General features: G+C 41.8%; 1 protein-coding gene across 1 annotated transcript in view; it reads left to right on the top strand.

Annotated features, from left to right (window-relative positions):
* Positions 1–5,792, top strand: part of LOC135107237 (uncharacterized) — a 43,967-nt gene extending 38,175 nt beyond the window's left edge. The window contains exons 17-21 of the mRNA XM_064016897.1: positions 1–212; positions 399–450; positions 3,392–3,606; positions 4,879–4,978; positions 5,108–5,792. The exon at positions 1–212 is cut by the window's left edge and continues 99 nt beyond it. Coding sequence (XP_063872967.1) covers positions 1–212; positions 399–450; positions 3,392–3,606; positions 4,879–4,978; positions 5,108–5,553 — 1,025 coding nt within the window. The 3' untranslated portion in view covers positions 5,554–5,792. The remainder of the gene's footprint in view (positions 213–398; positions 451–3,391; positions 3,607–4,878; positions 4,979–5,107) is intronic.
* Positions 5,793–15,101: the final 9,309 nt, after the last annotated feature.

Genomic DNA, 15,101 nt, shown 5'->3' with positions numbered 1-15,101 from the left:
GGGATATTAGCAGCAATGGTGGTGGGGAAGACTTGTGGGCTTCGCCGGGTGAGAACGGAATGGAGGCAGTGACCAACGAGATCATGGGGATGGTGTCACCCTTGGTGCTGGTCCTGGGGACTTCTTTAATCGCCCTCCTTCTCATCGCTCTCATTCTTGTCTTTCTGGTGATGAAGTTCAGCTCAAGGTCAAGACAGCAACAACAAGATCAGGTATGTGTTGAGGCGTGTATTGCGTGAACTATTTTTTTTATCTTATTTTAAAATCTGAAATAAAAAGGTATGTTTTTTTTTTACATAGATTGCCACATGTAGGCCTGGTTGCATTTTGTAGCTTCCCTTATTTTCTTATGTTCTTATGTTCTTAAAAGCTAATGCTAAGATGTTCTTTCTATCCAGGCTAAGAAGTGTGCGGAAGTGACGCTTGAAGAAAATCAACTGATGTCGTTAGGTGAGGGCAGAGTGGCAGGTGCCTGATTAGAATTGAGTGTAAGAGAGGGAATGAATGAGTGATTTGATTTATTGCGCCAGAACATCACGATCATATGGTTCCGCTACAAAACATTCAAAACTACAAAGATAGCAGATAAGAATATTGATGTTAAAAAACAAAATTACGGTATGATAAAAACACAAAAAATGTGAATATATAAAAGGAAATTTGATGAACCAACTAAAACTTAAATGTTACAATGTGAGAGGATTGGTATTTCAATGTATTAATTTAAAGTGAGAGGGTACTGACCCCACCGATTCAGAACACTTCGTCTAGCATTGTTCGTTTCGTACTCAAGGCACTAACCCCACTGTTAGAACAGGATATGACAAGGTTCACAGTTATGAGAAAAACGAAGGCCAATAAGACGCTGAACGCTTACCATCTGCTGGTATTGTGTGGGAATCAAAAAGGAGGACCATGCAGGTGAGGCGTACGTGAATTGGGGAGGATGAACGTGGAGTACACATCTCCCTGAACTCGTCTACAGCACCTTCAGGGATTTGAGCCTGGTCGTCATGTAAAGTCTGTACTCGTAAAAGGCTGACCTGACTGTGGTGGAGACATGTTACTTCCAGGCCAGCTGCTTGTCTACCGTAACGCTTATAAGTTTGGCAAACCGGGTCTTCTGGAAGGGGGGTGGGAACCCACCGAGAGCTGCGAAGGGGGCACTGCCGTTGAGGAAACACAGACACGTCTCCACTACAGTCTTGCTGTGGCTGTGGCTGATGGTCTATTCTCCTCAGTCCACGCCTGTACCTGCCCCAAAGTTGCTTGCAATGGAAAGTAGTTCAGTTACCTGGTGCTGACTGGGATGCCAGCGGTGCAGTCGTCTACAGACTTGCATCTGTATGGGGTGTGGGTGAGGACATCGTTTATGAGTAAGAGGAATCACATTGGACACATCTTGGTACCCTGAGGGACCCCAACATGTCAGCTGTTGGAAAGTGGAAACGGAACCCCGATAGGGGACGACATGCCGCCTACCCATGAGGAAATCGGCGAGCTACGGTACCAGATTGTGAGGGGGACCTACACTGAAGGCCTTTTTTCATTACAAGAGTGTAGTTAACGAGATATAAGACTTTACTAAAGTCCACAAAAACAACAACTAGAGGAGTGTTCCGTTTATCTAGGTGGGTGTGGATGAATTCCAGAAAGCTGACAAGATAGTGAGAGCTGGATGTGGATTTAATGTTTCCAAACTGTTGTGTGTCAATAGTCACAAAGTTTGGTGTAAGCGTAGATGAACACGAAGTCTGCACAGATAAGGCTGGGTATGAGGATTATGGTGGTAGGCTTTAGGTCCCTGAGTGATTGTAGGCTGGTACTTTTCGGGATGTGGGTGACAAAAAAAAAATTTCCAGGCCGTTGGGGCAGGAGTGTTGAGAGAGTCAGGCGTTGATGTAGCTCTGCGATGTGGCAAGTTCGAGAGGTATTTCTTTATAAATTTTGATGGGGAGATCAGTGGGTGTCGTGGATTTGTTTGGCTTAAGTTTGACTATCTTCCTGAATACATCTGCCTCCTGGACGGTAGGGGATTGAGAGGGAACGGGGAGATAGGCTGAGAGAGGGCCGGTTTGGAGGGACAGGAGGCTTTGATAGCGGCAAAGTGACCGTTAATTTCCTGGGACGCGTGTTTAGAAAATAGATGTAAGGTGCAAGGAAGAGATGAGGGGTGCTTTTGTAAGCTTTGATTTTAGTGTACCACTGTCTGTTGTTAGCAAGCTTAAGCTGGAGTATTTCGTCTGGTTAATAGCTTGCCATGGCGGCCTTTATCTCCCTAATGTCTTTGTTCTTAATTTCCTGTATTGTTTAGAACAAGAGTGGAATGCCTTGTTCCATTGATAAAGGAGTCGCTTGATGCGAGGCGTCATCCAATGGGCATCAGATGGGTGCACTGTGATGCTCTTAGCTAAGAGGTAGCGGTAGAAGGCTTCCGTGGTGGTGGTGACTTAATTCCGCATTTTGTGTGGACGTTCTGCATCTTCATCATCTCTGTCCACGGGTGGTGCGTCAGCCACTGCCCTTCATGGTATGGGTCGGTGGGTCCTGGTGACAGCTGACTGTGGGAGCAAGGTGGTGGACGTGGGGATCCACAGGATGGAGAGGTGGGTGATGCGTTCCCTGGAAATAGTGATCTGGGAGGCGAGTACTGCTGGTTCACTTCCGTCATGATAAGGTCAATATTTTGACCTTAGCCAGAAGGCCGATAAGCAATAAGTCGAGGGTGGATTACTGGTGAGTGTAGAAATCCACGACCTGGGTGAGATGGAGCTGGTGTAGCATATTACTGATATCCAAGCGGTTACAGTCCCAAAAGATAACTAGCTTGGCGGCAGGATATCTCACCCTTAGAGCATCAGCAATTTCGATGATCCCAAAAATGAGCATTTGCAGTGCGGCGGCACGTGGAAGTGGTAAGCAGCACACACGATGAGGAAGGCTGTGTTTCGGGAATGGCAAGGGGGCGTAATCGTCACTCACAGGTTCTCCACCTCGGCGGGGATGTCGACCGGGAGGTGTGAGGACTGAAGGCAGAGCGGCAGAACAAGGCCACTCCTTTCCTAATGGGCCCGGTCATAAGGTGGTGGAAAAGCTGGAAGCATCATGCACACCTCAGGAACAATTTGCCACGCTTCAGTGATCGCCACAATATAGTGTGTGTGTGTGTGTGTGTGTGTGTGTGTGTGTGTGTGTGTGTGTGTGTGTGTGTGTGTGTGTATTTGCTATTTACTTGTTCGTCACACTGATAAGCAAGAAGAGAGGGAAAAAGAAGTATCGTCTTGCAGATCGCATTTTGAGTAGATTTCATTCTTATTCAATGAAATGAGTAAACATTAATATCCAAATGCAATGGAAGCCATTTTGGTGCTTTCCCCTCTCTTGTGAACAGAATCTTGTCGGAAAAGAGAGTCTCTGGCCGAGGGTGAGTCTGGCCTGGGTGAGGCGGCAACAATGAGTGGTGACGAGCGAGTCTTGCCTGAAGATGTTGGCATCAAAGTGAGTGTCGAAGAGGTAACCGCTTCACCCATTCCGGGTTTTCCCGTCGGCGAAGGCCTGCCCTATGCCGGCCCAGTGACCTCCTTGCTGGCGACCCACGGTTCAAGGGTGAGTTTCTTTTTTTCATACATGCCTTCAGACTCATTAGGTAATTGATGTTATTCAGGGACTTAGTTATTTACTGTGTTCTTCTTGATCAGACAGTGGATCACACTTCAGTTAGTCATCGAATCTAAGCTTTATGTGACAGTTCAAAATATTAAGAAACGTCCATTGAACACGTTATGAATGACAACAATAATATCTAATAGAATACCGTCCTCCTAAGTCAGATGTAACAAAACAAGGTATATATATATATATATATATATATATATATATATATATATATATATATATATATATATATATATATATATATATATATATATATATATATATATATATATATATATATATATATATATATATATATATATATATATATATATTTTTTTTTTTTTTTTATAGCAAAAAAAAAAAAAAGAGATCCTTGAAAGAGATACACGTCAGCAGGGCTCTGTGTCTAGAACTGTTATTTTGATGAATACAGTCTTCCTTCGGCGTTTTTGGACTATTTCGCGTTGATATGGAGTTTGTATCTCGTTTTGGTTTTATTGCTGTGAAAATCCGTTAAAGCGATACAGAAAGACAGGCAGAAAGACAGACACAGACAAATAAATTAACAGGAAACGCACGCTTGTTAAATTAGGCAACCGCATGCAACAGTTACGCATTAAAGGCGTTAAGAATACAATAAATAAATCAATGAAGCACGAACTGGTTGTTCATGCACAACCTACAAATGTGAGGTATAATGTTTCGTTCGATGACGAAACCTGGCAACTGTCTGGTGTGGAGGAATTTATTGGCGGTTGGGTATGTTTCCAACTTGTCAACTATTTTATTGTGATGGTATAAAATATGACCTATAATAATATATTGTAGTTAAACTATTACTGCATTAATCAATTAGAAAAAAAATTATGAATGTCTCCCATAAGCCATTTAGTAAAACTTCTAATAGTCTGATCACGAGGTTTGAAGATATAACTAAACGTACTCTTTATTAACATTTTAGCTGTGAAATGTATTTTCAATCTCAAATTAAGAAAGCCTACAAAGGGCAGGGGATGGACAAGATCTTCTGAGTTGGCCATTTGTGTTGAAATAAAGAAATATGTAGTCGTAGTTATTATCACCATCGAAACTGATGCACCATACTATAAATGAGATAAACCAAAGCACCAGAAAAAAAAAAAAGAACTGTCTGGCTGACTTTACGGTGCATGTTCTGTTGTGACGTTATACGTTAAACGTAAAAATTTTTTGTTCCCATAGGGAGGGGCAACAGAGTGGTCGCTGGGAAGCAGTGCAACCCTACCTAGACCAGACGCGCGATGGCTGGGTCGGAGTCCTGTCATGCGTGGTCGATTACCAGGTTAGTAGCATCGGCCACAGGTTTCTTAGTCAATTGTTTGTTGTACAGTATAGACTATGTATTCTTCTAGAGATGTTAACCAATAGTGAGTAAAGCCAAATTTTCCACTTACAATCCCGACAACCGCAGGATTGCGCTCCATCGACACTTCGCTGGGTTCTACCTCCAGCATTTGCATGGGGGCCTCCCAGTGTGGTATGGGAGGCCTCTCAGGCATGGGAACCCTGAGATACGAGTCTCGCACAGGCAGTTTCAGCGGTGCCTGTGACCTGAGCCGCGTTGCAACAAGCGTCGGGACAGCCATGCTTTCTTCTGCACACCTGGGTGACATCACCGCCATTGGACAGCACAGTATGACCGTCGCTGGCGTGGGCCGCGGCGTTTCTGTCATCGGCATCGGAGATTTCCGGAATATGGGTAACTTGGACATGACTGGGGGGATGGGTCAGACGCTGACGTCTATGCTGCCCTCCGCTTCCACACGCCAGCCTCTGCAAACCATGACTGGCGCGGGAGATCCCAGCCGTGCCCACAGCCCCCAACCTCCATCTGGCACGTGGGACACTAGATTATGAGGCTGCTCGTGGATCAAAAGGTTTCTACAACCAAAATATTACGGACTTGGAAAATTCACATGTGTGCAGTTCAAGTGCAGGGTAATTGCCCTCGTCGCGGAGAGCTTGGCAGCAGCCTTTCACGGGTTAGAGCCAGTTATGTCCTCTTAACAGGGCTGAATATTTCAAATCTATTTTTCTAGACAAAATGGTGTGGTTTCTATCACTAAAAGAACTCTTCCTACAAAACTATAGATTAATACTTTGATACAGAACTATTGTTCCATATTGGCATGATAGTTAGAAGCCAATCCTGTCAGTCATCTCCTGTGGTATTCTTTTGAAAACTGTGCTTGAAAAAGATAAAACATGATAAGCCAAATGAATCCATGAAGAACGTACTGATAGTGGTTTTTATTTATTTATTTATTTGTTTGTTTATTTTTATTTATTGATTCATTCATCTATTATTATTTTTCTATAATACGGTTTAAGTGCTTTCTTTTCATAACCTTTTAACTCTGTCTTCGGCTGCTCGTGGGCAGGTACAGAAGGTCGATGATTGCAGATGACAGCGGTAACTTTTTTTTCTAAGTGTTACGCATTCAAGAAATTTTACTTATGTGTTTCATAGTGATGAAAGCCGGTTTCCGTTTCCGCTTTTTTTTTTTTTTTTTGCGTCAAATACGATATTTTAGACAGGTGTTTTACATTATATGAAAAAAAAAACTTCATGTTCTGTATCATTGCTTTCCAGGCGGACAGCTTGGTAAAGCGGCGGTAAAGTTTTCGGTATTTTATCCAAGTGTGAACTAGAAATAAAATATAAAAAAAAATAAAAAAATCCACTAATTTTTCTTTATATACATTAACTATGGCGAGCCACTTGTGATAAGTTGCAAACAAGTTTTAGACTCGTGTTTCTCTAAAGGACTAGAGGCTCACAGGACACAGCAGGGTAAATACAAGAGGTTTCGTGTCTTTATATGAAATAATTACGTATGAGGTCGTTTTTCCAGGTTCAGCAACTTTTGATCTCGTGAGTCATCTTTGCCACAGTAACATTTGAAACAAACATTCCACGAGAAGACACATTGATATATATTTCGCTACAATGGCATTATATATAATTATTTTCTAAAGGATATTTGCCGTAAATATTATGAGGAGTTTTTGTTATCCTACAACGGATTGCCGGTGACATCGATGTAGTTTCATTAAATTTTCACTAAACATCATGATTTTGGAACCTTGACATCTATTCCGTAGTATAAATGGGAAAGTCTTCCCATTTATACTACTTTGGGAATATAAGAACATGATCAGCTGCCTAAGAATCAGCTTTAGAATATGTTTATAGCCTTCATGTGCTTGAATAAGTAAATATAACGAAATAAAAAGTGAAAAAAAAACACTAGGCCAGTATACTATCAGTGGATAAAGGACAAATATCAGTGGCAACACCTTCAACGATCAAGAGAAGTCCTTCAAAGGGCTCGTATGGTGTTCAGGTTCTTTTGTTTAAGATGCTGCGCATACCAATGACAATCTACTACAATAATAAAAATGAGCTTTTAGCGTGGATTAATGATAAATGGTTAAAGATGTAGTAACAAATGAATATGTGTGTGTGTGTGTGTAAAGGTAAGGGTGGTGGCATACGCTATACCTCGCGCTTATCTCCACCTATCTCTGTACCCTTACACGGAGACTTGGGGCACTGTGACATGCGGGTTCCTACAGTTTACCTTCCCCAGGTTTCCTAAGGTACCCATTTATCAACCAACCCGAAGTAAGGATGAAGAGCAAGTGGACTGTGCGCCGACTCACTGACTCACTGACTCGAACACTGGCCAATGGTTTCGTAGCCAAGCGCGATAGTGGCTGCACCACGAAGAATCATATATGCTATGTTTCTTATGTATCTCGCCACTAACTTACAAAAATTAGATTATAAAAACTTTTGTTCGTAATTCGAAAATTCGAAAAGCAGTCTCGAAACAGGATTCATCATAGGTGAAGGAGGTTCAGGAGGTATAAAATTCATTGCACTTGTTAGTTCTATTTGAAGGAATACACCACAACACGAGCAGCCCTACAGTCTATATCAACATATTTACTCGCAGTAATCATACACTCATATATCACCGCCCTAATATTTACAATGGATGAAGACCTTAGTTTAGAGTGAATTGTTTCGTTTCTATGAATCAGCAGCAGCTCCCATGGCTCAACCATCATACGTCAGCCAAGCGAGCAGCAGAGAATAACTGAGGTTATTCACTTCAGACTTGTTAGGTGCATGTAGGTCTACAACACACCACGTGTCTTGTAAAATTTTGATTCCATAGTGTTTGTATGAGCGAAAAATTGTGTGTTAGAGTACTGAAGTTAACGTCGACAAAACCAAGGTGACAGATCGGGATTCAGCGTGACGCTTGGCCAGCAGGGGTACAGCTGACGAGGAGTAGAAGGTAGGTATTTTTGTTCTTTGCAGATTCCCTCTTCTTGCATGAAGTGCTTATGCATGAAGCCGAACCTATGCTGAACACCATGTTGTTAATATGCGGATTACTCCTCCCGACCGGCCTGTTTTTTTTCGGCTTTAAATAAGATACATACCATACTTAATATGCTTGCCGATTTCACTGAGCGCTCGGCTTCAGGAAATTCACATTACTTAGTCGAAATTAGGTATATTATGCAGAGACCAAGTCCATTCAGATGTGTTCAGTAGTTCTCCCTTCACAGACTGAGCCTCGCGAAGCCACAGTGTAGTTCCTATGCCATGTAATTCGTATCCGCGTCATGATTGTGGCTAATGTGTCCTATATTTGCTGCATTTTTATCCTCTTCTTATTTTTAGCAATTAATGATACTCTTAATATTACTAACAATTACTTAAGCCATAAATGTAAATGTAAATGCCGTAAATGTAAAAATCTTTTGGAGTACGAGTCTGATATGGTTGTAATACCTCCTGAGAATGCCCTGCGTTTTTTTTTTTTCTAAGTCCAGCGAGCCAACCACCGCTCGAAAGTAAACACTGGAATGACTCTCAGTTGCCTATAACGGGTTCGCGGGAGGCTGCGTAACAGGATTTCACTGTTTACAAAGCCTCTGTCCGATCACCCGCCACCTTCTCAAGACAGCGCCAATTAAGTTAATGCTTCATTTGTTTTTTGAGACACGTAGGTAGGGCATTCAGTGTGAGGCTCAGTGTCATTTGTTAATATGGCGACGAGCAAATAGTGCCTCCTGAGGAGGTTCCCCTAACATGTGAAGGGTTTTATTTGTCCTACGGGGACTTTGTAGGGACTTATTACAAGGACGCAGAAGTGCTGCTAAAATTATTAATCAGGATTTTCAGCCTGAAAACAAACTTTGTGAAAACTGCAGGGAAAGAGTGCCGAGTAGAAGTGCGCAAAAATAATTTAGGTGTAGCAAAACATTTACGAAGGGAAAGAAAGAAAAAAAAAATATTCCTGTGTATATACGATATATCGTATGTAAAGGCACTTGATTGCAATAAATAAATAAATAAATTAATTAATAAATTTTGAAATCAGTATGTGCTTTGTTAAATTGTTTGGGGTAGCTTCGCTCGGAAGGTTTTGGTAGCTTGATCTCTTGGACAACAAGAAGAATAGTGGCGTGGGGGAAATAGTGGTGATTTATAAATCTAAGTTCGGGAAAAGAAAATGTAATGTTGAACAAGTAATTGAAGGACAGGTGGTGTTTGGTGACAATTGTAGGAACACTCATTCGTGTTTCATAGTCCCAGTAAGGAACAGGAAACCAAACACCCTTATCGCGTTAATAAAGGACATAAATTTATCAGGGACAGTGTGCTGGGAAGCACACGAGAGTGAAGGTTTTAAACATCTGACCGTAAACCACTCCAACAACTTTATTAAGCCCGATACTAGAGCACACACAAACACCATCGTGCCAATAGAAGGAAGTGAAACGCAAAGTACCAATATTCGGCAGAAGTAACCCTCTCTTTTTAGATTGCCTTGCCACGGCAATGTTTAAGATGCGGTTTCCTAATATGAAAACCATTCGTATTTTCACCAGTGAAGCTGCAAAACTTTATCCTCCTCCATAACCTTAAAAATCTTGACATGAAGTGTATTTCACATTGCTAAGGAATAGCGGTATCAATGCAGTTTAACGTAATTAATTTCAGGTGACTGTAGCTTATTATTTGTTTAGTCCTCACAATGTAAAATAAACACTAGAATGTTGACACTTCATTTCCAAGTTCTATTCATTTTATGTTGAGCATACAGTGCGTTCGTTCATGTGTTCGTTTAGAGGCAGAGTACTGGTACGCATGCTCCCGAGTTCATGACGTGTTATGACGTACGTTCTTTCCCACCAGTAATTAATAAATTATGTATTTCTGGCCAATGCCAAGACAGCACGTTACCTGTAGGGAGAAAATCGTTTCAGGTAGGAGGCTTATTTCAGTTTTAACATGGCTGCTATCTGTTAGGTTAAGTTAGATTAGGTAAGTGTATGAGGGTGTCCGGAGGAGGCGCAGGCCTCCAGGCTACGACGTGCGGGGAGGGGAAAGAATTTCATATCGTATTTGTGATCAAAAATACCTAAGAAGATTTCCCTAGATTTTTTTTTCAGGAATGTAGGAAAGTTTCTCTAAATTTTCGGGAAAATACTCTATATTTTTCGCAGCTGTTTTTCACTAAATTGGCTTCCCCAACCAAAACTTCGCTTTCCGCACAGGTTGCCATGTTTGTTGCGGCTAGAAAGTTTTTATGTGAAAAGGACGGCATCAGTGGTTCTGTCTGCACTTTTACTTTTCTTTACCTTTCAGTTACTTTTTTTCCCTTTCATATTCTTTCTTTCGTCCATTACATTTCATTATTATTATTATTTTTTTACATAAAGATAGATTAAATAATTTCTAATATTCATCTTTCTAAATTCATCAAATCTGTTTCTTCAACTTATCAACCATTTCTTGTAGTTTTCCCCTTGATGTAGCATACACATATTTGACACTTTTATTTCATTCCGGTTTTGATTTTAACCTCACTTCGCTCATTTGACTGCGCACTTGGCAAGCAACGAGACGTTCTGCGGAGCGCCACGCATCACTTCCAAGGCAGACCACGCACAGTCAACACCCACTATCTGGTGGTTCCTGGGTTGCCGGAGCAGGCTAGTTTTGGTAAGTTTACTTTTCTGCTTTTGGTTGGGAACAAGCGTGGTGACTTACCAAGGCAGTCATTATTAATGCAATGATACGCCAAGGCGATCATCCATGCTTTGCCACTGAATGACGTCTGGGTATCGTTCAGGATAGGATACCTCCTAAAAACATCCAGTTAAGGAGACCACCTATCATAATTTGTCTTGACAACTTATGCCCAGATAGACGTTTGTGTGTATACGCAATAATAGTCAATTTCTTGGAAAGAACCCTAGATACTAGTGGAACTTCTAGGTTCTTCTTAACAACTTAAACTCCTGTTAAATTAGCTTCACGTGATACCATAAGACTTTGGACTAGGGACGTCATGAAAGTTGCAAGCATTGATCTGTCCATTTTTCAGCTCACTCCAACAAGTCTGCCTCATCCACGAAAGCAACCTTAATTCTACCTCTCTCCACTATTATAGCCACTGTGTGATGGTCGAGTGAATTAGTATTTGCAAACTATGAGAAACCTTTATGCAGGCTGGGCCATTTTCCTAAAGCAGTCCTGTCACAAAATATTGCTTCACCCTATTTTTTAAGTGTTGAAGTGTTTTGGCTGCGTCACTTAGGCAATGAATGCCACCTTTCCCAACCTGGCAAGTTAAATTTCTAGCCAAGTCTTTCGGGATTCTTCATAATCCTGCCCTGGTTGGCTCAAAATTACATTCTAAAACACTGAAACGTGGCGCTGTACGGGACGTCTCATTTATTGCCTAAGTGACGCAAATACTTGTGAAATTATGATCAGCCCTCATACTTGGTAAGTATTCGTTTAATCTCATAATTTATTCCTGTTAACTACCTGTAAGAGAACAGAACATTATTAACTATTAACATCTCTTTAGGAAATAGGTTTTTGGCAATCAACAGTGAAGCATGTAGTTGCCTCCTGGTGTGTAGCGAGGCAACGTAATACCAGAGATATTATCAATGATACCTTGGAATGTATATGAAAAATTACTATGAAAAAGTTGTTAGCAGCATCAGTAGTAGCAGTAGTAGTAGAAGTAGTAGTAGTAGTAGTAGTAGTGGTAGTAGTAGTAGTAGTATGTAGTAGTTGTAGTAGTAATAACGGTAGAAGTAGTGGTGGTTGAGTTGGTAGTTACTCGTATAGTTAGGATAGTAACAAAAGTGGCAGGAAGAGCTAAAAAGTGAAGTGTGTTGTAGCAACTTCTCATTATGTGTAGATATTCTCGTGGCGCGCTGTGTGGGAAGGGTTACATTATGCGAGTGAGGTAATGGATCTCCCAGACACCTCTTGTCCCCATCCGCGTAATGCTAAAGCTGTTAGTGTTGCCGATGATAATTATCACTTCTTGGGGGAGGAGAGTGTCGTGAAGGGTGTCACGCCGCGCTGGTAATGGAATCTGCATAATAAAGTAATCGTATGTACGGGACGTGACGACATGTTTCGTAGCATGCGTCTTTGGGTAGAAATGACAATTGAATTTTTGACACGGCATCATATCTGATGAAAATCAGTAGTAAGTACTGAAGGAAAAGCAACAAAATTCTGTTTCTCAGTGAACACCCGCACCTTTGCACTCACTTCATGGTTCTGTCTTGTGGCTGCGAAACTGTTTTTCAGAATATTGTAAAATAGCCGAAAACAGTATTTCATACATGGTCACTGTTCAATGATCGTATCATGTCGACGTTGGCTGAAACACTTGAAATCAATCGTCTCCTAATGAAGGCGAAAGTTGCGTGCATGCTAAATACTGTCTAATTGTGGCTCTGGTCTCCACTTTTATAGATAGTCAGGATACTTAAATCAAAATTATGTTAACTATTGTTTCTTCCTAACGGGATGTCATACTGTTAGTTCTCCCTATTATATGTCCAAGTATGTCTTCTTCTGATTTACTACTAAATACCTCTGTTGAGAGAGAGAGAGAGAGAGAGAGAGAGAGAGAGAGAGAGAGAGAGAGAGACCTAATTGTTATGCTTATAGTTTAATATACTTCGTTATCAATAATTTGGAACTGAAGTATGTGAGGGAAGCGCGGATGAGCGGCGGAGAGGAAGTAGTGGAAGGTCTCATGGCAGAACAAAGGGAGCAAACTCGAGGTGAGAGTAAAGGAGGGAAGGCAGCCATTGAGCAGGGGCGTGAAAGGGAGTCTGGCAAGGGAATGGACCGACTTGAATGAGCGGGAGTGAGGGACTCCCGGTGCAGGAGGCAAGGTTGCAGTCCCCATTTGGAGTACACTATTCTGAACACTGATTTTACCAATGCATGTGGGAATCCATAGCAAAACAGTCAGTCATGAAAAAAAATCAATATTAAGTTTGGTTTACCACACAGCAGTATTATCTGTTAGTTTTATTTTAAAATTATTTGTTTGAGTGATAGTGAAGCGGACAGGTTGCCGCTGCCTCGCGCTCAGTGGTAGGCCGCACGTGTGGTAATTGGCGGCGGCAAACAACTAACAAGGAGTCAATAATTAAAGGTCGGTTTGCGTTCCCTACCGCGGTACGCAGCCAAAGCACCACGTTAATTGCTTGGCGGTGCTGTTCACGCACGCCTCGCTAAGCTGACCTCTGGGCGCCAGGCCTATGTAGAGAGAGAGAGAGAGAGAGAGAGAGAGAGAGAGAGAGAGAGAGAGAGAGAGAGAGAGAGAGAGAGATGGGGGGGAGGGGAGGGGAAGGGGGAAGAGGGAGAGGGAGAGGGAGGGACGGAGTGTGAGAACTTGAATGATTGAATTACGGGGGAGAAATCCAGAGGCCGTAAGGTCAGATGACTTGGGTGATACATTTAGCTGCGACAAACTAAAAGAACTAAAAAAAATCCTGCGTGCTTGTTCCGTCCAAGCAACTGTGTTCCGCGGAGTAGTGACGGTGCAGGAACAAGGGATAGATTTGTTCGTTCCTCAGTTTGTTTTTCATATTTGTATCTCTCATTCATCACCACTTGCGTGTATATATGTCTGTATATTATGTAACACATAAATAACAGTTGAGTAGTCTATTTCCATATGACACCCTATGTATTCCCTATGTTTTTAATAACCAGACTAATGCGCATAACAGTAGAACCCCTTCCCCCATTCCCACCTCCTCCCCCTTTCCTTCCATAAATAGTCGTGGTACAAAAATCAGGTATCAATATTTCAAACCAAAACGAAGTGATGACTGCGAGGGATGTAAGGGATTACCCGGTGAACAAAGGCTGCTATGAAAGTTTGGTATTTGTTTCACACCGTTTTACATCATATATTTTCTCTGTTTTTCACTTTCACCCAGCACACACACACACACACACACACACACACACACACACACACACACACGCATACCTCCGTGAACACACACACACACACACACACACACACACACACACACACACATACACACGCATACATCCGTGACCAACTCGCATTATTTCCATTAGCATATATAATTTTTTTTTGTCCAGTGTTTACGAAACATATAAGTACTCGTATTGCACAAAATAAGGGAGTTAGAGGGAAGATCACTAAAATTGTAATGTGGAGGGGCCGGCGTGTGTATGAAGCAGGTTACAAAAATAAGTTTTGCTCTGGTTTACGTGAAATAATCTTTATTTCGGTAAGAGAAGGTGTCATTGCCTCCCACGACTAATGCTCATCCCTGAATAAGACAATGACTTGAGGCTCGACTGCTTTCTATTCCGAGGTGACTGGCATACTAAAGTCGCAGGATCACTTCTTGAACGGCACACATCATATCGAAATGTTCATCCATCCTATAAAGTTTATCGAGGTATGGATATTTCATTGTTGACGCCACGTCCCCAGACAAGGAGTCCCCGCCCAACACGTTCTGAATGCCTTGGATGGAGATCGGTGGCGTGGCATGGTAACTCATCGTATGACGAGCCCTTGCCTTCTCTCTAGCAGTACGTGAATACTTCGGATACAAAACACTTGCAATTGTCACTCATTTAAAGGAAGATCTGATGTTCGAGTTTCGTAATGAGTCTTTCCTATAATTTTTTGAAGAAAATTAATATGATAACAAAGACCTTACGATGAACGTTGATGGCAGAATAAAAATATCATCGGTATATACTGCTTTAATAACTGCAAAGCTTAGTGTCTGCTGATTAAATGAGCTGCACTCTGGAATATCAGATACTTACCCATAGATTCAAAACTCAAGCCTGAGATTGGGAACCACCATCCCCCTCGGCCAGACATGCTCCATGAGTGACTGAGTGACTTAGTCAATTATGGGGATGTGAGAGGGAACATCATCTGACTCGATAAATGTGACGCGTTTGTACTACTCCAATCTTTGATGATGATGATGATGATGATGATGATGATGATGATGATGATGATGATGATGATAAAATCATTGGA

Source organism: Scylla paramamosain, chromosome 15, assembly GCF_035594125.1.
Source record: "Scylla paramamosain isolate STU-SP2022 chromosome 15, ASM3559412v1, whole genome shotgun sequence".
NCBI classification, from domain to species: Eukaryota; Metazoa; Arthropoda; class Malacostraca; order Decapoda; family Portunidae; genus Scylla; species Scylla paramamosain.
The sequence above is the reverse complement of the archived record's forward strand: the minus strand, read 5'-3'. Positions and strand labels throughout refer to the sequence as shown.